We start from the raw sequence: 25,440 nt of genomic DNA, 5'->3' as shown, positions 1-25,440 counted from the left end.
AACTTGACTAGTTTGCAGAAACACACAGTCATGAGGTGGTAACACTAGTTTGTTTTATGCAGCACTGAATCTAAATATAATTCAAGAAACATCCGCCTGTGTCTCTGTTCTTTGCATATTTTGATAATCGAACATCTGATCAGCTTAAAACTTGTTGCTAAAGACCTCGAGAACCCAAAAAGATCCCAAAACTGCTGCACTTCCTCAGTTCCCAAGTGATACACCTGATAACTTTAAAGTAGAATAATCATACACTAACTGCTCCTATAATGAACCTTAATGTAAATTCCCTCATTCTCCTGTTGACCAGTGAACAGATGCGTAAAGGAATGTGCTGTATATCTTATCATCTTCCCTTAAATCGTCAATCAGAAGTAAAATACGGCCTCCTTAACTAAACGTTTGTTCCGTTTCCTTCCGTCCTGTCCTTCAGTTGCTTTAACCTTTTTGCAAATGTCAGCCGCCACATCTATAGATCACTTAGGAAGCTAAAACAGTAATTTACAATGTTCATTCTGGAGCGAGGACAGGCATCTCAGGACCACAACACAGTTGCCAAGCCGGCTCGTAACGCTCAGCTTGTGCACGGATCAGCTTTCATGCACCGACACGACTCATCCTCACATATCTGCTCCGACCACACCTGTTATCTGGACCACAGTCATGCTGCACCGCTCCACAGGTTCGCCTACAACCTGCACCGACCGCACGGAGCCGAAGCCCGGAGAGGTACAGCGTCGGATCAGACAGAGTTTCCAGCAGATTTGAAATATGAAGCAGAGGCAGTTATTTATCAGACACTCGGCCAAAAAGTATTTTTAGCCACAAGAGCCGGTCAGTCTGACAGATGTAGCTCCTGGTTGGAGTTTGTTTATGTGTAAATAACAACAACCAGTGAGTGCAGACTGGTAGAGTCACTTTCCATCGCTCGCTGGGCGGTCGATGGGCTACTGTACACTCAGTCTGGTCAGCAAAACAAATAGCTGAAGTGAAAACTGAACTTTGTGGCACCGCAGACGGACTGAACATATAAAAGTTACTAAAAAAAAAAAAAGGAGGGGACTTGTTTACTGTTAAAAAAGTCAACAAATTCAACGGCATGACAGCGAACAGGAGGCATTATGTTTGGTCTCAAGTCATATTAATGTTAGTTTAAAGTTATTAGCAATGAGCACAAGAAAGTGATTTTTTAAAAAACGCTCTGTTATGGAACATTTTTGCTTTTTTTGTGAACTACTGATTATTTCTTCATCTCTTTTGTCCTGTAAAAAGACTTCTTATGACACGATTTAAGACAAAACAAACTGTATAGTCTAACCTTTTCCAGCTTGCATTAAGGTTATGACCTGATCTGAAATGAGACACCACAAATTGATATAATGAGGGTTAAACACAGCGGGGAGTCCCTGATTATAATAACTCAAAACAGACACAAAGCAATAGTGGTGTGTCACTGGTATATTCGCGTCCTTATGAAAACACATGAGGTTCCACGAGCTCATCTATCCAAATGATGCCCCACCAGCTGCTAGCCGTTAAAAGGGAAGCGCTCTCACACAGACCAAAATAAAAGCCAGGTGATGAGTGGCTCCTGTCAGGACGGGATCTGGTGTACCTCTATGAGGGCCTGCAGGTTGTCTGTTTCCACGCAGGAGAAGTTGAGCAGGAAATCCCGGCGGGTGTCCTGCAGCTGCCTGTGCTTGCCCTGTTCCAGCGGAGCCTCCAGGGCGCGAAACACCACGGCTCCCAGCACCAAGTAGAGAAGCACCCCCGTGAGGATGGCGAGCAGAGTGGAGCAACGCATGGCTACACCTCCGCCCAGTCCGAACGCAGACTGCTGCTTCTCTATGTCAGCCTCAGCGCTGGTGTGGTCCGGATCCCAGCTGCTGCAGCTGAAACATCAAACAACCACACACATAGGTTTCCACGCTGACCACAGCGCCTGACAGCAGCCCAGCAGGAACACACGCCTGCAGCCGGCGGCCTCTTAGCTGCACGTCGGCCAGTAAGTGGACTCTGGCCTCACCGCACTGCTGACACACGCTGAATGCAGCATCCAGGATAAAAAGCCTTCCATCTGACATGACTTAGTGTCTGAACAGATGTGACGGCATGACTGTGAAAGTAAATGATCCATGTCATGAGTACATGCAACCACAACAACAGCTGAGCTCACCTGTCAATCCGCCTCAGTTGCCCACGCCTTCGTCTCTTCCAGTCCTTCTTTGCACCAGGTCTGAGGATTGAGTCCCTGGATCCGTAGCCACTGGGGAGCCCGTCCCCCTCACACTCTGAAGGAGGGGACACTAAACGCACAGAGGCACATTTTCAGTGCGTTTATGTAACAACAACACATTTCACTTTATGGAAGCCTTAAAAGCTGGCGAGGAGAGTCAAGGACAGGCAACAAGGTGAAGCTGTCAGGCGTGGCAGTGCAACACAGAGTCCATCGTGTTGTTTTCTTGACCCATCCTGTAAAAACATGCACCATATAAGCCATTAGTGTGCAAGGATTTGAACTCTGGATGAAGAATAAAGGGGGACTTCCAGCCCTGGGTGTTGGCAAATACGGATTTATTTCCTTTTGTTGGTGCTGATGGAGCAGAACTACGTTACAGTGCAGGTTTGATGTGATGATGTTGTGTCATTGTTGGCCCAAAACGCCTTTCTCATTTAAAGCTGAAATTGCAGCCTTGGCTCTGCATCTTTACCTTGTTAAAGCAGTGGACTTAAGAAAGTCAAAGAGGTCTCAGACGCTCCCTATTGTGCCGGAAATTCAGGAATGATTTAAGAGGGAAGGGATTCATCATTCGGACCAGTAGGCCTGCCACTTCCAATTCATTTTGCATCACTGGGCTGCAAAAAAAAAAACACACAAAAAAACACAAGCTCCCTTCTTCTAAAGTTCGGTGACTGCGGCTCTTTAGTCAGCAGATCTGCTGGTCTTGATCCAAAATTAGAGCAATAAACTGTCACACAGTGACAGAAAAAATATACACTTGCTCTCCAAACTGTTTTACAGCTGCTGGGAAAACACAAAGGGACGGTCCACTTACTGAATTGAACACAACCACAAGTTGGCAGCATATAGAGCTCATATTAGCACGAAATTACTACCGTGTAAAACAACCATGAACGACCAAAATACAACAAAATGTGCTCTGGTGCATGTGAATAAGAATGCACATGTAGGTAATAGATTACTTCAATACATTACTGAAGCACGTTTTGGTCCAACTACACAGTGAAAAAGAGAACCTGGAGTGTTATCTGCATGAGCTGAGCAGGATTCATTACAATAACCAGCTAACATGCAGCTCATCTACGGTGTACACACCTCAGACCGTAACACAAAGTGCCAGAGTGATTATGCACCACTTGACCAAAGGAAATAGTAATATGCCCTGCATTAAGTGCTGCTGCAGCAGCCGAAACATAGCCATCCACTTTATTACCACTTAGAGTCCCTTCGGGTCCATAAGATTCATGACACTGACCGACACGCCAGACAGTCCAGAGAGTCCAGACAGTGTGTGCTTACCTCAAAATGAAGAACCATACGAATCCAGAGTCCCAGTCGCCTCATGCGGAGTGTTTCATGGGTTCAAGCAGCCGCATACAGGGAGTGTGTGTGTGTGAGTGTGTGTGAGGAGGGAGGCTGGTGCTGAGAGGAAAAGATACTCAGTCAAACTGACTTTATATAGAGAGTGAGAGAGTGAATTAAAGAGAGAGAGAGAGCAGCTCCTAGAAGCTGGAGATGGTGATAAAGCCAGATTTTTCATTAATTTGGCTTCTGTTGGGGTTGTTTTTAAATAAATAAAATTTTCAGATGGATTTTCTCAGAAGCACATAATGCAGCTTCTTGTGTCACTTCATCGGTTAAATCTGATTTTCTCCTGTCAGTTGGTGTCAGTATGTATGTGCAAAGTGCAGCCGTGGCTGGAGGCGTATATTCACAGCGGTCGGCATCTGTGTGTGTGTGTGTGTGTGTGATCAGTTTTTGACATTTATTGAGGTCTGATTGGTGTTTCTCTGCCGAGTCTGCAGAGCTCAGCCAGACTTCACCCAGCCCTCGATATCCCATCTTCCTCACAAGCAAGAACTGCTGCTACTCCCTCTGTGTGTGTGTGTGTGTGTGTGTGTGTGTGTAGGGGCGTGAGTTGTAATGCAGCTCCAGGAGACTGAAGTGAACCCTCACACATCAGAAGTAAGTGGGTCAAGGCGTTGCTGCTGCAGAATACACACTTTAAAGTTTAATGTTGTTGTCATGGGATTAGTTACCCACATCGGTGCAGACCGGGTGGTCGATTGAGGTTCTGCTTAAGGGTAGAAATTATAATGATATAGTTTAAATAGTAATAGTAATAGAAACACAAAATCCCATCTGGTTTGAGTTTAGAGACACTGTGGGTTTTCTTCACTGGGACAATCATGTAGGGCTTTTCTGCCACAGCTTACTGACCAAGAAGCAGAGTGACAAAATGCTGCATCAGATGATCTGACCTCCAAAATCAAGTGGTATAAAACCAACTGAGGTGATTTGCAATTGACACAAATGAGAGAAAAGCAGTCAACAAGTGTTCAAAATATATGCAAACACTTTCGAAGACCTCATGACAGAAATGGAAAAAACTGAAGAAAAACTCTCTCTGGTCAGTTTTTATTTGACCAGTTTTGTTTCTCGTTCTGAAGATGAGATAAACAACTGACGAATGATACAAAGACATTGTGATAAATCCATCCATCCATCCATTATCTATCCACTTTAATCCTCACCAGGGTCATGGGGGGCTGGAGTCTATCCCAGCTGACTCAGGGTGAAGGCAGGTTCACCTGGACAGGTAACCAATCTATCACAGGGCTACACTTAGAGACAGACAACCAAGCACACTCACATTCACACCTACGGACAATTTACAATCACCAATTAACCTCAACATGTTTCTGGACTGTGGGAGGAAGCTGGAGAACCCGGAGAGAACCCACGCTGCACGGGGAGAACATGGAGACTCCACACAGATGATAGATTTTAAAGTCCCCTCTATTGATTTAACCTCTAAAAACTCATCTCTGCAAATCAAATGACATATTCAGCCACATATTTATCCGTGATGTAACTCCACATTGTTGCTTCTCCATCCGACCCTCCACACTCACTACAGCTCGAGCACACCAGCTCACCTACAGTTCTACTCCTCTACAAGACCGGTACCTTAGGTTTGTTACCGAACTTGAAATAAAAAAAAAAATACAAGGATAGACACAAATTTTATGTACATTTTATGATTTAATGAACACTTTGCAGTTGCTAAATGACTAAAGACTGTTTCATTATTATCAGTATGAATATTTAGAAATTATTTTATAAGTAAAACTTTATTATACAAACTACTTAATTGTGTCTATGTTCTTTTACTAATAAGTAAAAAAAAAGAAAGTGGTATTCTTTTCGTTGCTGCGATAAACACACGGCACAGATAGAACACTGAGATTACAGAGCCAAGCTGGCAAATACCCAGCATGCCTCAGTGCTGCTCAGTCAGGGCCAAACAGATCAAATACATCCGTCTGTCGCTCAGCTGAACGAGGCTTTCAAAGGAAGACACAAACAGGAATTCTACGCCGAGCTGCTTGACACGTTTTGTAAGTTCAGGTAATCTCCTAATACGTGTCATCAAAATAGTTTCAGGATCAAACGCTTGAATTTGAATCACAGCAGTTTTGAAAAACAAAGCGACCGCCTTTGACTGGATCAATGCTTCTAACCACAGAGGATATGAGGAGTTTTTTGTTGTTTGTTTTCCTCCCAGCTGCACACGAGATGATCAATCAATTACCAGTCAAACACATTGAACCCAACATATCCTCCATTTAATGTGGCTCACTCTAACCAGAAGTTATTTTAAGTCCTCAAAGATTAGTGAATCCTTTTATGGTGACCTTGGACTGTGCTTCCACAGTCCAAGTTCCTCTCTGACTAATAACTCTGTTCATCCTTCTTATCCTGATATACTGCCTTGGCACAAGTTGCAGGTTTCAGCCTAGAAAGCCTCACACAACCGAACAGAAATGTATTCTTCTGCTCTACAGGAGAGAAAGAACAGACTTCACATCTGTGCAAGAAGGCGAATTATAGGATAGTTGACCGACGCATAAGACCATCAAACAAGTGTGCTGCTGGATTAATGTGCAGGTGAAGGTAAATCAGTACAAGTTGTGTTTGTTTGTGCATTCTCTGCCCATAAAGTGAGAGAGAGGTGGTGTTTGTGGGAGAAACCATAAAAGGGTGTAACAGAAGAGCCGGTTCTTGGTTTCAGAAAGACTCACATTAGCTCGCTGCTGTGGTGGTCCACGGTTAGTGTGGTGACCACTCCAATATGAAGAAACACTTCCTCAGACTCTGGCTCTTACCAGCACAACCAAAGTCATCCTTTTTTTTTTTGCTGTCAAAAATACCACCATAGAGTTCAGTGTTAAATATTTTATCACTAAAAGGAAGAGAAAGGGTATTTCAGAGTATCTGTGTCTGTCTGGACAGAAGCATCAGCCTCAGCAGGGGAGCAACAGAACGAGGAGGCAAACGTGACCCACATGTGCAGATTTTGGTCACTAATTCAGCACAAGCTAAGGGGCAGAACAAGATATGTTCACGTTTGTGTTCAAATCATTATGAGCATTTATGCTGGTTTGAAGCTGCAGTTACACCATTAAAACAAAAGTTTACAAGAGTTCCTTAATGCACGTAACATCCTGTTAAAGCAGAAGCTAATAAATGCTGACCAACAGTTAATTTTAGGAAAATGCTGCAATGCAGAAAAGAGAGAAGATATCAGACCTATAGAGTCAATACACTGATTAGTGGAGCTGTGAGGAATGAGAGAATGCCCACGGCCACACTGAGCAGAATACTGGCATCGGTGTTTGCATCATGAGAAGACAGAATCAAATACAGCTTATTGTGTACATATTACACTGAATAGTTAACTCTGTGTAAACCTACAGCCGTGTTCAGATGGTGTATTACTGCCAAACATAAGAACAAGAACAAGAAGGTGCACGTCAGGCTACGGCACAGCTGTAACTATGGCACAGAGTCAATGCAGAAGTATAATTTTTTTGTTTTCACAGCTCTACTAATCCATGTAATCAGCTGTGATGACGTTTGGGGAACGTCTCTGCTGGTGCAACCATCAAACCATAAACATGACTTGATTCGGGAGCATCCACGCTTGAAAATTTTTCTCATCTTTCCTCTACATACAAACTAACATAACAGACCCAGAGTTCAGTTTCACACAGCATGGATCCTCCTTATTCAATCTGAATGAGAAGCACCACTGTTTAAACATGAATGCGTGAGCTCTGCATTTAGCTTTTCGGAGAACCTGTGCAAAATCTAGTTCTCCCCCGTCACACCTTATTTCAAGTGAACACTCACCAGCTCTGCATTATATTGCATGAACATATCCATGGCACCAAAAGCTATCATTTAGTTGTTTATTTTATGTTTTATTTAATAAATGTGGCCGTATTGTTAACACTAAAGTTAGAAGAAGCATGCAAATTCTACAATATGAGCAAATAATGCACCATATCTGGTGAACAGTTATAAGCTGCACACTGTCCTCCCTGTGCTGAGGACGCCACATAACAACAACTCTGTGAAAACTGGGAACTGTCAGGCGGATACAGAGGGCAGAAAAGCACTGATGTGGAGGAGACTGTTAGACATATACTGGACCAATCAGAGATCAAACCTGCATGGTGGATGAAGCATTCTAACCAAATAAACCAACATCGCGCTAAAACTTAAGCCTGGATTCTACCTCCATCGTTCCATACATGCAGAGTAGATCACAGTCTCTGTATTCTGCGTATGCACATTACTGCCCTATAGCTACAGTAGTTGCCACTATGCTGTTGTTGGGATCATATATTTTTGATTCATGTTTTGATAATCTCTTCTTATTCTCTTAATCTCTTATTATTATCTTAAGGCATAATCATCATAAATTGAAAACAACTGCAGCATGAGAAAACATAGGCAGATTAAGATTTGGTGGTTTGTGTATATCTATCTGCAGGTGGGAGGAACTGAAGGTGGTCAGCAGTTGGGTGCTGAGTGGCAACTTTCTGCACCCACGAGATGGTGGAAGAAGATCCAAGGACACGGAGGAGCCAATCAGCTCACTGCAACACATTCTGTGAACATCCTCATGTCATAGTATAAGTACGCTGGATCAGGGAGAGGCAGTCAGTCAGACTTTGTACCCTGTTGGTGCTATAGGGTGAGAAGCTTGATCCCTCTCTATGCTTATTCAGCTATCTGATGAATGAACACTTAGACCTAAACATCTTCTCCTGTTGCTTCATTAAACGAATGCGCAGGAGCGATCTCACACATAGTTTGATTTCTGGTAGATTGAAATCCAGCTCCGATGCTGTGTGGGTCCACTGAGGGGTCTGTTGCAGAGATGACAAAACTTAAATGCAGGTGTGTGAAGTACAACACAAACCCTGCACTGACCTGAAGACTGTCACACAGAACAATCACCTCCTGCCCTCCAAACATAACGCCAGTGTTCAGCTTTGATTATACTCTCCTGTGGATGAACACACAACAAACATGTGGACATCCGAGTGCAGCCCTAAATCTGTGTCCATGCAGTCACATGGCTCAAGGTCAGCACTACGACTACTTTGCAGACGTAGAATATGTAGACAACAACCTACATCACACATACTGAACAAAGTCCTCTGAGCGAACCTCAAGCTGTTTAGAAAGGCTTGACATTGGCCTCATGTCTGGAGGGCAAAGGGGGCCTCGTTCTGCACTGTGGCAGCTTCAAGGCCCCTAAATTAGCAAAAGTTTTGATTTATATTTGGAAAAAAAAAAATTCGCTCCATCTCTTTTCTCCAAATCTGGTTTAAAATAATTTAATTGACTGAACTAAAGCAAGTTCTCCCTCTGCACAGAGCATTTTGATGGATTGATGCAGAATGAGGAGGCGCCATCATCACCACAAAGTCCGACATATAAACTTGTGTTTTCTGATTTTTCTGCCACAACAGCGAACACAGACTGCAGCAGATTCTATAATTACATGTATAATTATGTACAAAAGCACAGTTGTTAACTATCTTTGTTTTCAGATCGAGTTAATAAGTTCATGCATGATTCATGGACCGAATTCAAGCAACAATAAATCTTCTAATTAAAGAGATAGTTTTTTTTTCTTTTTTGCACGAAACACAAATTTATGATCCCGTGAAAAATAACCAGGACACAAAAATAGTTGACATTTCTTTTCAAACTGACAGCACGTTTGATACACAATGCTTAGCGTAATAATAGATGAATTACCGAACAGCTGTGTGATTAACCGTAGAGTGAGACGGACAATGAGTTATGAGCTTAAGTAACAAACGACAGACAGACAACTGCGTGTATCATAGACTAAAAGCAACGAGTCCATTATTCTGCAATGTATTCAGATGCATTTGTCAAACGAGCGCATGTAAAATGAGATGACACATCTTTCTCCATTTTTTTTTTCCCCCCTGCAAATACCTCACGCTGGCCTCGCCGAGCAGCAGGAATCTGATTTATTTCATGCACTCACCAAATAAACTGTTAAACACATTTAGCTCCCTCAATTCAATCTGCGTGAGAGCTCCTGTCTCTCCGTTCCTATGAAAACTGAACACAGTCCAACTGCAGTGAAACAGGTGTCTTATTACTCCGGCTGCATAAATCATGACGCCATGAGGAAGGCTCACAGCGGGGGGAAAGTGATGATTATTTATCGTGAGGAGAAATAAATGCAGCATTCAAACAGAAAGCGAATAACCAGGGGGTGGGAGAACCTTATTGCGCTGCTCCCGCAAAATGTTACCCTCCTGCTGCATAAATCATAGTCAGAAAAGCTTTTCTGAGTCTCTGGAGTAACATCAGTCCATAGCTGCCACTGAAAGGGCAAAAGAAATGTTATTTTAACCAGCACTTTTTTTACATAATTATGATTTCTTTCTCATCACAGCCCTGAAATAAAGTCCCACAAAGAGTCATTCATGCAAAGAAAAAGCAGAAAAACTTACTTCTTGTTGATCTCAGTTGTAATTCCACGTGTCTCTTAACAAATTAACGTCCAACCAGTGGCGGGAAGAGGTTGATTTAACCAGGTGCAAACATCTGAGAAGAATCTACGCTCAGATTGATTGACCTGATCACAAATGTGCTCACAATTACAAGCAAAGGGAAGGTCGTAGTAAATAAGAGAGGGAGGGACGGGGGCCGTCAGACAGTGAAGGGGGGGTGGAAGGACCACGCCGCTATTATGAGCACTTTATTTTCAATTAAGCCCTCGTGCATCTACTGTAAGCTCACTTTGTGCCATTTCTGATGATGCAGGGACTTCTTGGACTGGAAATCGACTGGTTAGCAAACGTCTGCAACTTTGGTCATTTAATGGACGATGCACTCTCCAACATCACAAACAGACGCGATGTTAATTTTGTAGGACGACAGCACGCACAAAACAAACAACAAAAAACAAACAGAAGTTTTCAAAGTATTTTGGTTTGCTTGATGTGAAGTCCTAGTTAGCGATGGTCTTAGTAATCTACAAGCACATTAGATCAATCCCATACGTAGCTGGTCTGTCTGGGAGAAGGATTTCAGAGCCAACAACCTTCTGAGACATAAACTGAATCTCCCCAATAATGAAACACCCAAACACAAGCTGTTGCATACAGTCCAACACAGCGAGGATTGCACAGACGTATGTACAGAAGAGACTAAACGACTGCTCCACAAATGCATGAACCAACACAGATACCCCTTTTCCACCAAGAAGAACCAGGTGCTAGTTCCAGTGCTTCATTGGTTCAAATCTCACACCTCCTAAGAACCTGTTTGCTTTTCCATTGGAGCCAAGTTAGAGCCACGTCACACGTCACTGCATACGTAGCCGTTTACCGAACACTCGCACCATAAGGAAGTCCACACAGGACTCCAGACTAAGTTTTTTCTTACTGGTGCGACCAACGTTTTCATTTGGTCGCACTTCCCACCTTGTCAAAGGCAAAACATATGACTTGCTGAACATTTTCTTATTGATAACTACACTTTACCGATGTTCCCCGAACGCCCCACATTGCAGACTGCGGTAGCTGCTGTTGGTGGCTGCAGTGCTCAGACCGGTGTCGACCAAAAATGGCTTTAAAAAGAGAAAACTAGGGCGTTCTAATGTCAGATTTGAGGGATTTTTTCTTGGGCTGTCTTTTCCATGACCGGAATAGACCACATTTCTAACCCCATTACACCCAAGTTATAAAAGTCCCATTTTCCACCACTGTGGTGCTACTGGTGGGACCCCAATGTACTGGATTTCAGCGCGCAACACTTTGTGCAGAACTTCCGTGTGTCCCAGGACTCAATCCAATACATCTGCGATCAAACCAGGGACGTCCTGGTGAAAAACAGCACAAATTACCGCTTGTGGGTCCCATTCTGTGTTTCCACTGGTGTCGTTGGTGACGATAACCCCACCCCTAGACGTACTCGGTTCTTAGCTCTGGCCCAGCAAAGAGTTGGTGCTTGCTAAGTACCGGTTTTGAGAACCTGGAGACACAACCTAAAACACAAAGAACTGGTTCTCAGTCAGGCTCTGGCTACCAACTGGCACTGGTACCAACTCGGTGGTAAAGGGGGAAGAGAGCATCTCCTCAGGACAGGACTCAGCTGTTCACCTGCATCTGTTCACACATTGTGGACAGATGGTTTGAGAGAGGAGTGATAGAAGCAGAAACAGCCTTAAACAGAGGAGAGGGGTCAACAACAGGACTTATCAGGTACTTGAAACAAGTCCTGACATCCTTCCCCAGACAGTCTCACCATCATTAACCCAGCGAGTCATTCATCACCAGGCCGCTTTACAACCGGTCACACTTTGAAGCATGAAGTCTTTGGTTGTTATCGTGCTGTGAGTCATGTCTTTCTTTGGGTTGACCTGGGAATCCCCTCAGTCAGGGCTGAAGAAGCCTCCTGAGTGAGAAATGTCTTCAAGAACCAAACAGAGAAGTCCGGCTGCCTTTTACTGAAGCACTTGGAGGCTTAAAACCAACTTCCCCGCAACTCAATGATAAAGTGTTATCTATTAAGTATAATGTAATAATAATAAGATGGTTATTTACAGCTTGACTTGAAAGGAGGCTGTAACTTAAACTGAGCTACAGGACCTACAGCAAGCTAGTTATTACACTGTAGTGCTTTGAGCTAAACGCAAACATTAGCATGCTGGTGGTAGCTTGCTAAGTAGGACAACTCTAAAAAAAAAAAAAAAAAAAATGTTTACATCACTGATCATTTTAACATCAACATGCTAATGTTTAGCTGCTCAGTGCTAACAAGCCACTGTATAGCCGGTTTACCATCCTAATGTGTTAGCATGCTAACATCTTCTAGTTAGCAAAAAAGCATAGCATAGGTATGAACTGAGCCATGGCTACAGACACAAGCTAACAGTTTTAATTAAGTACTTTCAGTGTTTATAAAATGGGCAGGTCTAAACAGCTTCAAGTAAAGAAAGCAGAAAATGAAGTCACAGATATCCACTAGTGGCCAACTTTCAGGAACATTCTGGCGATAATGGGAAGTTTGTCACTACTGGCATGGTAATAGGTGGTTTGTCGTCACATCTTCTAGTAGCCTTCTGGTAACAAGTTTGCCATCAGCAGCAAACATGTCAGTTTATATTTGCCATAGATATCCTTTATGGCAGTGGTGGAGTCTGGCAGACACGACTCCATTTCCTTTGGTAATGTTGCACCAAATTTGTACCAAGGTCAGATTTCGACACGTCAAATAGATTTGCGGTCGACATCAGGCGAACTTTGTGGGAAACCTGTGGCACTTTTTCTGGAATGCGTACAGTTTGTAGTTTTTATAGTGTCTGAACATTTCCTGGTACTTGAACGGTGGACAGTTGGGTTTTGCATGAAATGTTGTCGCCCAGTGTTTTAGCCGAGACAGCCTCCCTGCAACCCTATGAAAGATAAAAGTGGCTAAAGCTAATGGACTGGACTGTCTGACATGTTTTTTGCTTTTCACAAACCTAACTTGCATAATGAAAACCACAACTATTGGACAGAAACCTGAAATTTGTTTTTGTATCCCCAACTGTCCTAATAGTTTTGGTACATGTGCAACTTACTAGACCACCACTGTTGTTTCTCATTAGGCCATCAAACTGAGCAGAGTGTCTGGAAACACCTGTGCGGGTGTACAAGACTTTTAACGCATTACATAGGCTCTGAATATCTGGGAAGCCCCAGCACATCGTTACGCCTCCTATCGATTTGCAAAGGAATCCACTTTACACTTTAATCTAATCCCTCCAGGTCCTGAAAAGCTTTTAAACGGTGAGAGGAAGTCAACTAACTAAGGAGGGTGCAAAGTAAGAAAGATTGAAAGAAAGAAAGAAGGCTATTACAGGCCGACTGCCGGCTGAAAGACGTGCGAAGGTTCCGGAGGAAAACGATTTTTGTGTTGGTGAGGAGCAGCACACGGAACGTTCCTCAGATGTTGGATTTTATGTTAAAAGCTGTGAGAACAGATAAATGACCTTCTCAAAAAAAAACTAATTAGTGGCTTAAAATGACAGAATTAAATGAAACGTGTAACATTATGGTTTCGTTTATTGACAACAGCAAGCTGACTAAGAGTCTTTTACATTATTGCATGATGAATGTCATGATGTAGGAAACACGTTGAGATGTACTCTGTACACTACTGCCCACTGGTTTTTATACATTTACACAAAACCTTCCACCAACGTCTGTGTGGATGTCCGAACATCTTTTTCCACTCAAGTTGCTTTGCACTAATTTATCCTTTATCATTTTAAAGCACTACGTTCATTCCAACAATCATCATGAAAATACTGTTTTTTGTTTTTTTACAAATGTAACAACTGAGATGCATTTTTAAAGTGGTTTAAAATTGTTCAATAGAAAAGTTTGCAATCAGAGTGACCGCATGATGGCTTTCGATCATTTTTCCCATCGCACCGCAAAGCCCCAAAAATAATCTGTTTAACTGTGACGTCCTCTTCACACCAAGGCTCCTACATCTGTTCATCAGCGGCTCTTCACACACATGTAGAAGAAAAAAGCAACTGCGTGGTGAACAGATGTTAATTTAGGTAAATGAGTCCCAAATGCTAAAAAATAAGCTGCATTACTATGGAATGGACTAAAGAGCGATCGAGTCATGTGCACCAGGTTTGGAAAATTAACACCCTAATAAATATAGAAAACAATATGTGGAATGCATAAATTATGTCTGTGAGGAATCATTGTAAATGTGAAGCACAAGCAGCAACTAAAGGTTTCACAAGTAGTAGCCTTGCTGGTGAAGTATTTCCTTTAGGACAGAGTTTATATTTTAAACCCCCTCTGAAAACCTGAAGTTACAATCCCAACCGACGCCGAGGATGTGGCCGCTGCAGACGGATCAAAACAGTTTGATCATGCTTTCTCTGGACTTGCCGACTCCCACCCACTTCACTGGAATAAGGGAAAAAAACAAAGACAGGATGTGACTGGCAGGTTTGGCAAAGCGAAGGGCAGCTTGGCTGCAGTTTGTCCATTAATATAAAGTGTCTCTTTACAAACCTGGCACTTGCAGGAAGTCCTCGATGAACCGAATGTAGTTCTGTGCCTGTGACGGCAGCTCCTCGAAGCTCCGAGCTGCCTCGGTGCTGCAGCACCAGCCGGGAAACGTTTTGTAATCCACCGAAACCCGCGTCAAGACATCCATGTTTGCTGCAGGAGCAGAAGACAGGTTGTGAGAAGAATGAATAAGATAAGATAAGATAAGATAAGAAATGCCTTTATTTATCTCACAGTGGAGAAATTCACGTTGTTGTTAGCAGCATTAAACACAGAGATACACACATACGAAACAGAAAAATGTGCATATAAATATAAGAAATACAGAATACAAAGCGAGACTGTAGCAGAAGGAACTTAGAGAAACAAACCAGAAAACCAGCCGTTATCAAAACATCCTGCACACTAACTACAAGAACACATGAAAGAAAGCTGAGTGTAGACATGGTGTTTGGGTGGAGCTGCAGAGTCATATTAATCAGAGGAGAGGGAAGACGGTTTATCACCCTCTGGTTCATTAGCTTAACAATTCAATTTGCTTCATTTGGCACTATAAACAGATAAAAGAAGACAAATGCGCCTTCAGATGTGCTGCAAAATAGATTTTGAAAAAACCCAAGATCTTGCATTTTCTGCTAGAAAAAGCTGACATTAGCATAAAGACATTAGCTGTAGTGGTCAGTCACAACAAGACATCACCTTAAAACCACAGATAGACTCACACGAAGGCTTTAGGTGGGAATAACATACCTGGAAAACTTGGTAGAGCGTTTCCGTCAAATTTGTAGGCCACGCCCACTTTAATCTCAGGCAGTGTGTCCAGGATGTCCAGCTTCGTCAACGCGATTCTGCAAACAGAAAGCGTCACTATGATCAGCTCTAACGACAGCAGAGTGCATGATGAAGCCAAAAAAAAAACAGTAAATGAGGATAATATTCTGAACGTGCTCGGTGGTCACTCACGCAGAGAAGCCATTGACCATGTGGGCGTATCTGACCAGGATCAGGTCCAGCCAACCACAACGCCGCTTCCTGCCCGTCGTCACGCCGAACTCTCTCCCTTTAGACTGTAGCTGCTCCCCGATGTCCTGCAAACCAGAAACACACAATGTCAGCAAAGAACAAAGAGGGAAATGAAGGCAGCTGGTTTATTTAATTACTGCTAACAACAATCTTGCTGATTCGGCCTGTTTTTGTTTTTTTTCATTTATGCAGGAAGCTGAAGAAAATGCACGTTTCCAGTAAGACCCAGTGGGAGCCACACTCCTCCACTGTTGAGCTGCTCAGATCGGTGGCTTTACCTTCTCAAGCAATCTGAGAGCTCTGACCTGTTTGGCCACAAATCCACCTCTTCAACCTAAAGACTGCAGCTGACCGCAGAACCTGACCGACCGATGATGTCAGTGCAGGTAGGGGGGAGGACGCTCAGCTGCAGTAAGACGGTTTACTGATAGCAGCCTGAACGTGGGAACTTCCTGATCGTGTGTTGTGTTTATCAGGCTTTTCTGAACAGTAACGACAGGTGCTTTTAAACAGCTGCTGCTGCCGAGCGCCTGTGAACCAGCGTGATGAATCTGATCCTTTGACCGCAACATCGACAATCCTTCAGCGCGTCAACATTTATCTCTAATTAGCAGGATGTGAAACAAACAAAAAAAAAAGCCTTGCTACAAATGCAGCTTTCCACTCACGTTGTCCTGCTCTGTTGGGAAAGCGCCGACGCCCACCCGGGTGGTGTACGCTTTGACGACGCCGTACACCCGGCCGACGTAAGATGGAGGCACGCCAAGACCGGTGCACACGCCTCCCACGGTGCAGTTGGAGGACGTCACGAAAGGATAGGTCCCTGAACGGAGGAACATCCGTTAGCACGAGGCAGCGAAATACATCGATCCGTCTTCTGAGTCGGTTGCACTGGTTGTTACTCACCGAAGTCGATGTCCAGGAGAGCAGCGTTGGCTCCTTCCACCAGGATTTTCTTGCTGGGTCCAGTCAGAGCTTTGTGCATGAAGTACACGCCGTCAGTCACCAGAGGACGCAGCCGCTCAGCGTACGTCTGGCAAAACGGTCACAGAGACAAAATCGGATTAAGTTCGTGTAAAAATAAAGTGTGAGAGAAAGACTAGTGAAGGAAAAATGAAAACTGTTGAACAATAAATGGTAAATGGTCTGCGCTTAAATAGCTCTTTTCATTGTGTTTCTCATTCACACATTCATACACCAATGGCGACAGAGCTGCCATGCAAGGTGCTGCCTGCCATTAGGAGCAACTTCAGGTTCAGTGTCTTGCCCAAGGACACTTTGACTGTGGAGGGGCGGGGATCGAACCACCAACCTTGCGACTGGAGGACAACCCGCTCCACCACCTGAGCCACAGCCGCCCCAATAAATACCACTTACATATATATATAACTTCATCAGTCACCCACGCTGGTATGTAATCGACTTGAAAGCTCAGATTTAAAATAAATTATGTCTTAAAAGTTCCATTGCAGTCATACATTTGGAAACTAGCAGCACCGCAAATAATCAGTTTCTTCAGATACAGCACACATGTACACAGATTATTAGCAGGGTTTTCTTTGTTTTGTTTTTATACAGCAGATATTTTAAAGGCTAAAACAGGAAATCATACGCATAATTGATCAAATCAGTGGTCTGTATGGAGCTCCACATCAAATTTTCTTGGTTTCTCTGGGACAGCATGGTACTCTACACGCAGATGAATGTTTATGTCTTAACTTTGTTTTGCAGTGATAAATCCAGACTTGATTTTAGCAACTATTTTACTCTGATATCTTCGTTTTGCCACCACTCTTCTCCCAGAGCTTGTCTGACGTCATCACTATAACATGAACCGAGGCGATGCCGTTATAAGCTGGATTCACATTCAGCGTTGAACTTGATCGATGACAACTTGACCTCTTGTTGGTTCTCCCTCTTCACCACCGTCTTCCCCTCGCTCTCTCCTGTTTTTAAAATAATCTGCTCTGCTTCATCTAGAGTGTAGGTAGTGAGACGAAGCCAGAGAAGAAGGAAAACACTACTTTTCTTCTTTTTTAACAGCCAAAGGGGCAACAGAAAGAACCTTATGATCATCATACACTTGCACAAACGCGACCACACACTCTGGAAAACCAGCCGTAGTGTGGAGCCCTGCTGTGTTCCATTAAGGTGAGCACGGTCCAGGGTTTAGGTGTTGTACTGGCTCACTGGAGAGGCTTTCTGAGCTACATAATGCGACACAGCCATTGTTGTTGCTCCATGTGTGCTTTTTCCTGCTGTGATAATTCTAAATGTCTGCTGTGGAAATGGCCTGAGGCAGCAACTCCAGGAACAATTAGTCAAATAATACAGTTGAAAAGGCTCGATGCGATCAGCTGGACTCACTTTCAGCTGCTCCAGTTCGCTGTCGATGTCGACGTTAAGGTTCGGATACATGGTCAGGAAATGTTCCGCCAGCATGCGAAACCTACAGAACACCAAGAGAGCAGAGAGTTTGTTTACATGCAGCGAATATGTACGCAAATACACCTCCACATATATTAACTTCACAGTGTAATATACAGGACAGACAGATTATCACACAAGGCCTCCATGAGAGCAGTTTTCAGGTGTGTGCTGCCACCTGCTGGCAGTAGAACATACAGACGCTTCAAAATAAATCAATTCATTGTGATTGTCCATGAAGGTCCTAACACAAATGTAGAAACCAGGTTTGTCTAAAATCTATTTAAATGTGCTTTTATTGTTCTCCTGAACTCATTCTAGTGTCATGAGAAGTTATTTTATCACATTTAGGGAAGGAAACATCCTTTCAAAGAGCTGCTTATGACAGAATGGCACAACTAAAATGAAGACAGTGTGATGTTAAACAGCTGCAAAGACTCACAGTTGCTTAAAATGTTGATATGAGGTCACATCAGCCGCCCATCATACATCATTTCATTTTTATTTAACCAGGAAAATGCTAATTGAGATTAACAATCTCTTTTTCAACTGACAGACAGACAAGGTCACAGCAGCATCCACACAGACATCATACTCATAATACCTGATGATTATATATTGAAGATAAGAAATCAACATATCAGTAGAGATCAGCAACATAACTAACATCTACAGGCTGATGTTTCTGCCTCCAAGTCATTCAGGAACACTTTAAAAGTATTTAAAGAGACCAGCTCTTGAAGTTTCAGGTCTTTTTCTCAGGTAGAAGGAGCAGCCAAGTTAAAAGCTTTCTTTCCCTGTTCGGTTGTAGCCTTAGGAACAGACAGCAGCAACAGATCCTGGGACCGCAGACTGATTATCATCTGGTAGACCACCGATATGGGGAATAAAAACATGCTTACTTGTCCTCAAAAACCTTGAAATCTGAGACCAGGTCACAGACCCGCAGACCGTTTCGAGCAGCTTTGGAGGAGTAGGCCGGACCGATGCCCTTCTTGGTAGTTCCCAAACTGGAGCACAAATAAAAACACAACATTTAGAACCACTTTATGATTAAAATTAACTATTAAATAAAACACTTGCGCTCTTGAACATTGTTAAACTACACATACATCGTACAAACTAATTAGAAGATTTACTTTTTCCCTTCCTGCTGCTGCCGCTGCTGCTCCTGGATTCCATCAACAGCCTGATGGAAGTTGAACACTGGGTGGATTGAGGGGACCGTCAATAAAGAGGCACGTCATTTTAGAAAAAACTTGGGGGAGGAAATTCCTACTCACCGATGTGGGCCCGATCAGAGATGTGTAATCTTTCCTCCCATCCTTGTAATCCTGCCACAAATACAAAAGCACAAAATCTGTAGGAATACAGTGAACATCTGTGCATCATCTACGAGGTGCAATCAAGAAGTTCCAAGTCTCTGCTTAAAAGAAAAAAAAGCAAAAACTCTACTCAGCTGATATTTGACCTTCTACGTTGCAGCACTTTTGGATCGCTTCCTGCACGTCTTCCTCTCTAAGTTTATCAAACACCATCTGCAGTGCATGCTGGATCTCCTCAATGTGTCAAAACAGAGACTCTTCAACTTGAATTTCATTCTGGGGGAGCATGAGTTGTGTCTAGGAGCCAAATCTAGTGAGCAGAGCGGGTGAAGGGCGATGACTTTGTCAGTGCAGCCAAAAAACTTGAGGGGTTTCAACACGCTGTGATGTGTCCCGTCATGCCAACACCTTGGCATGATGGGACACATCAGCCAAATGTTTTCCCCTCAGACAGCTCAGGTTGCTATAGTAGAACTGTGCTGACAGTTTGTCTTTTGGGGACGAATTCACAACCCTGTGAATGTCGATCAGAACGATAAGGAAGGTCTTGGCCACGCTGCTGACCCAATGAGCCTCCTTCAGAGTGCAGCTGTTTGGTCTCTGGGTCGGAGAACCAACTCTCTCACTCCGGTGGTGATCCTCAACCTGTAGGTCGGATCAGTTTGACATCAGATTTTGTTTAGACCTCGTCCACACGTAGCAGGGTGTCTCACAAAACAAAGATATGTTTCTACGATGTGTCCTGTCATCCACATGAAAACGCAGATTCATGGCTTCAAAAACGATTCTTTCAAAGTGAAGATCTGTGAATCCTCCGTTTATGTGTCTGCATGTGGACGTCAGTAACCGGGTTTTAGGTTTCAAAGCGTCTCTACCTGCAACAAAATATGTTCTTTACATCACATATGCGACCTGTGTTTACATTTGGAAAAGCGTGGACGCCCTCAGAACCGTGTTGTCTCTGGTCCAGGCCCAGATACCGCTTCAAGAACTCAGGCAAAGGACGGCGTTAAGGATGGTTATTTTCCGCAACCTTGCCATTCCACGTCCGAGGCATGTTCTCCGTCAGAGACGACGACGCTGGATTTGGGTCAGACCACTGCAAGCTGGTGGGAGAACTTTGAGACGGAAATCGTGCTCCTGGAGGAACGGTGCGACGATTTCTGTACGTCCCGGTCGTCGGAGTTCTTACATCCTCATGTAGAATATGAATGTGCGGTTAGGTGTGGATGAATTATTTCCTAAAAACGAGGTAGCATGTACGTTAGTTTTTTTCTAGACGGAGGGGGCAGGACATAAACCCTGCTACGTGTGGACAAGGTTTAAGTTTGAGGTCTACGGTGAAATGGCAAACATGCACCTCCAGGTGATCAGAACAGGACTTCCTTTCCTTTCAAACACGGCAGGAGCATTGAAAGCTGCGTATCGCTGCATAAGAAGGATGCAAAGACGGAAATAGCAGCTACATTTAAATCAGGTGTGTTTTTTGCTTTTTAAAAACGCAGTCTCAGAACTTCCTGACTGCACCTCTTTCCTGTTTTAATCTTTCTGGGCCTTCCTCTTCTATCACATGTATGTATGTGTGACTACTGCAGCACTTTACCTTTGCCTTTACGCAGGTTTTTCTCAGCCTCCTCAAACAGACCTGGCAGGTGGATCACCACTCCGTTGCCTGTAATGCGAGAGGAAGTTAGAGGAAATCCCTTCGTGCAGCACCACATAATGTTTTCCCTATGTGCAACAAACTGCAAACTTTTATTTATAGAACATTTAAGCGTTTCCTCTTTCCAGCTCTTATAGCGCTGGAAAGAATAGCTAAAGGATGTGAGGAATAAACAGGATCTAAACAGGTACCACAATGAACAGATGTTGAGTAAATCTTTTGTTCTCAGAACATCCTATCAATGGCAGACGTTTACAAAGGAGGCCAAGAGGACACCATTACTCACACGGAGGGGCACAGTGTCCGGACAGCTGTTTGTTTTTCCAGCAAAATACTCATTTTTTTTGGTGACTCATTCTTACTATTTACTTATGCTGGAGAGACGGCCATGTGAAGGTACATGAGAACTAACATGCAGCGTAACGAGCAGCCCTGAACAGATTAAATCAAGTTATGCTTGTATAATTGTTGATAGAGCTATTAGGATAATTATCATTTTTATTACTGGGATAAGCACAGATAAAGACTCAAGCTGAGACTTAACACTGTGTCCATCAGTAGTTTGTTTTGGGACGGTGTTGCAGCAGTTTGTCTTCATCCCTGCCGTCTTTAAGAGTCCGTGCATGAGATTTAACTAAACCCAAATCATCAGAGAAGAAAAACATGTGCAAACACAGCGGGTTTAACACTTTTCAAAGACAATAATGCATCATATTTTTGGTTTTTTATATTATTTATGTCCCCTTTTTCCTCTGTTTGATGGGTTGTATGGCTGTCTGTGATGAGGACGTTGTTTGTTGTTAGAATAAAACAAAAACTCAATAAAAAAAGTTATTTAAAAAATGCAAAATCCTTGAATTGCCACAAAATCAGCGTAAAAATCACACTTTCTGGTTGGTCTGACCTACTGTGTGGTGCATCTGTCTGGACTCAATCGAGTAAAGAAATGGTTCTGCCAGACAAACAGCACTGACTGGATCCAGCAGGCTTCAGCGGACAGATGTTGGCCTATGGTGACCCCTGGTTCCATGTGGACTCTGTCAGGTACACCTCCCTAAACCGGGTCACTGAACTGGGCGACATCTTCGACAACAACATGACACCTGAGACCCGATAAGACCGTCTGCGGCGGCTGGTTTTACTGTTTTATTGGGACCCTTATCAACCCGCCATCTGCAGGTCCAGCATGGAGTCCTTACCGATGAAGGAGACCGCCTTCTTGTTGAGGACCCCGCTGGGCAGCAGGTGGAAGTCGTACTCCACCGAGTCCACCACCACCGTGTGACCTGCGTTGTTGCCCCCCTGCAAACACAACAGTTGAGATGAGACACAAGGCTGGAGGGCAAATGAAAACACACACACAAACACACACACACACTGAGGGCCTGCTGCTCTTGTGTAACCCCTTCATTGTGAACACGGGGTCAAATGACAGGAACTTTGTTTTCAGGCGGCAACTACACAAAATGGCTTTTCTTTTGTTGGTGCTAAATGTCACAGAAAAAGAGGAACAACCTTACATAACGCTACACGTCCTGCTAGTCTGTGTTTTGGGGGTCATTAGTAAGATTTGGGCTTGTATCACATTAAATCACGACACTAGCACGTTAGCTGCAGCAGCTAGCATCCATGTAGCGCCTCCACATCCGGGAGGTCACACAAGGTTGTTGACGTCACTCATGAATATTTAACGGTCGTGAGCGGTACCGACTCGCTCCAAACTCCGCTGCTAGCAAAGATGGTTTTTAAATTAAAAGAAAAAAAAACAAAGCAGCCACACACACACACACGGTGAGAAACAGTTATTGGTGGTGTACCTGGCACCTGCATACAATATCGGCATCCATGGCCAGCAGGTCCACAACTTTCCCCTTGCCCTCGTCGCCCCACTGCGCTCCCAGAACCACCGTCACTTTGTTGTGCGGCTCCTTCGGCACCGCGACAGCCGAGTCCTGCGCGGCGCTCTCCCGCGGCCGCTTCACCACCGGCTCCCCGTTCAGGGACGCGCTCTCCCGGCCGTTCACGGTCGCCATGCTGCTGTCGGATGCCATGCTGCTGCTGCTGCTGCTGCTGCTGCCGCTACCGGAACCCCGTTTTACCGCGTTCTCTGCCCGGAGGAAGTGCTGCTCCTCACTGGACCGCTGGGGAGCAGCACTTCCTCTCTTATTTGTAGTTTTCCTGGAGATAAAAACACACATATTCACACAATTATCAGAATATTCACTGTGTACATCCAATACACTGATAGAGCTCATGTATTTATATTTTTTTATTAAACTAGTTTTTGTTTAGTTTAAATAAAGTTTACAAAGAGCATCAGACACATCACTCCTCAACACTCCAGCTGAACACCATGTGGTTTGTTTGTGTATATGTCAGTATTAAACTATGCTTTACTCATTCATGAAGCTAGTTTTTTGTAGTTTCATGTGTTATTTTCATGTGAACTTGGCTTCAAAAACGTTTCTGATAATAATGATGGTTTCACTGCAGTGATTGAAAAGACATCTAGAACGATAGGAGAGGAAGACATAAAGGATGCTGCACAAGATGATGAAGATGATGGAGGATTCTTCTCACCCTCTCCACAACACAGTGAAGAATCAACAGAGTGTGTTTAGTGGGAGGCTGCTTCAGCTTCGCTGTCGAACGGAGAGATACAGGAATTCCTTCCTGCCAACAGCCATCACCTTAAAAAACAAATCTGACTGACTGAATGATTGTTGTTGTTGTTGTATAGAATATATGTTATATTGATTTAAAAAAAAAAAAAAGAAAAAGTGAGCATTTACAAGATTGAATTTCCCTTCTGGGATAAATAAAGTATTTTTCATTTCATGTTCATTTAATTTCATTTCATCTACCATTAAAAAGTCATTTATCAAAACAGGATATTTATGTCACTGTCCAAATTTTTGATTGCGCCTAGACCACATTAAAATCCTTCTAACATCATAATGAGATTGTAATCCTGCCCAGGCAGAACCAACATTTTTATTCAAATAGATATGAAGAGATTCTTTGAGGTGTGACACATTGCCAGGTGTTAATCTGACTTAACCTCCACACGTCACCACGGTGTGAACCTTCTTTAATGTTATAACCACATGAATACATATAATACACATGAGGAGGTGTCATGTTTAACAGTCACACAAGACTGGTACAAACTGGGTCGAGGTGAAATCCATCCATCATCTCTACACCTTAATCCTCACTAGGGTCATGGGGGGCTGGAGTCTATCCCATGAAGGCAGGTTCACCTGGACAGGTAACCAGTCTATCACAGGGCTACACTTAGAGACAGACAACCAAGCACACTCACATTCACACCTACGGACAATTTAGAATCACCAATTAACCTCAACATGTTTTTGGAGGAAGCTGGAGAACCCGGAGAGAACCCACGCTGCACGGAGAGAACATGGAGACTCCACATAGAAAGATCCTGGTGTCCTCACTGGGACGCAAACCGGCGACCTTCTAGCTGTGTGGCAACAGTGCTACAAACTGCACCACCTTGCAGCCCATCTAAGTGAAATCAATCGTATAATTCTGATTTAATTCAGATTTTAATTTGGTGGGGTCAAATTTTTAATCTACCTATTCAGGTTTACAATCTCAATTTGTTCAAAGGATGATTTCAATTTGGTCTTGACAAAATCAAAATTTAAATTCTGCCTGGGCAGATTTAAAATGTACCCAGGCAGGATTACAATCTCATTATGATGTTAGAAGGATTTTAATTTGGTCTAGTGAAATCAAAATTTTAGTCTTGCCTATAGGCAGATTTAAAATCCCCTCACCGCCAGAGGGGGGAGACACAAGTCCTGCACTGAAGATTTAAAACTGGACTGTGCGATAGCTGCTAGGTGGCAGCAAAGGCAGCGTTTTTAAACACCTGCCTACCACACTGCCGAGGCCCCCTGACAGTCATTCCAGGTCACTGTCACTGTTTTTCCTGCTGCATGCATATCCCACTTCAAACATGCACAACATCAAAACACAGCAAACTGTGTGTATCTGCATCCCAGTGGTGTTCCATCTGCTGGATTACAAGTTCTCATTTTAGTTTTTGTAAATTGTGGTTTAATTAGTAAGCAAATTGTGGTAGTTTGTGTTTTTCTAGTCATATGAATCACTGTGGCTGATCCTTTTTGCCACTTACATCCCATAATCCACTGCAGGAAACAGTCAAAGTGTCTCTGAACTGGCACAGTGGGGACGGTTGAATTAAAGATAAATTTACCTTCTCGCTCTCTAAACAGATATTTTCTGCGTATTGATCAGACATAGCAGAATAACTGCACCTTCAGACTTTGCCAATTC

The 25,440-nt window shown here is 43.5% G+C and overlaps 2 protein-coding genes across 2 annotated transcripts in view; both read right to left on the bottom strand.

Moving 5' to 3' along the window:
* kcnk4b (potassium channel, subfamily K, member 4b) overlaps positions 1-2,305 on the bottom strand; it is a 13,167-nt gene extending 10,862 nt beyond the window's left edge. The window contains exons 1-2 of the mRNA XM_008290095.1: positions 2,177-2,305; positions 1,616-1,892 (exon numbers count right to left, since the gene is read on the bottom strand). Of these exons, the coding sequence (XP_008288317.1) occupies positions 1,616-1,804 (189 nt within the window). The 5' untranslated portion in view covers positions 1,805-1,892; positions 2,177-2,305. The remainder of the gene's footprint in view (positions 1-1,615; positions 1,893-2,176) is intronic.
* Positions 2,306-13,680: 11,375 nt separating this feature from the next.
* Positions 13,681-23,182, bottom strand: adssl (adenylosuccinate synthase, like). Its single transcript, XM_008290094.1, has 13 exons — positions 22,929-23,182; positions 22,311-22,413; positions 21,052-21,120; positions 19,407-19,457; positions 19,263-19,329; positions 19,026-19,133; positions 18,064-18,145; positions 16,603-16,729; positions 16,365-16,519; positions 15,637-15,761; positions 15,424-15,521; positions 14,677-14,826; positions 13,681-14,568 (listed from the first exon to the last, which is right to left on the bottom strand). Exons 1-13 carry the CDS (start codon positions 23,160-23,162, stop codon positions 14,516-14,518), a joined length of 1,422 nt encoding a protein of 473 aa, XP_008288316.1. The 5' UTR covers positions 23,163-23,182; the 3' UTR covers positions 13,681-14,515.
* Positions 23,183-25,440: the final 2,258 nt, after the last annotated feature.

This window comes from Stegastes partitus, unplaced genomic scaffold (assembly GCF_000690725.1).
Source record: "Stegastes partitus isolate 25-593 unplaced genomic scaffold, Stegastes_partitus-1.0.2 Scaffold655, whole genome shotgun sequence".
Taxonomy (NCBI): domain Eukaryota; kingdom Metazoa; phylum Chordata; class Actinopteri; family Pomacentridae; genus Stegastes; species Stegastes partitus.
This window is presented reverse-complemented; position numbering and strand designations above follow the sequence as displayed.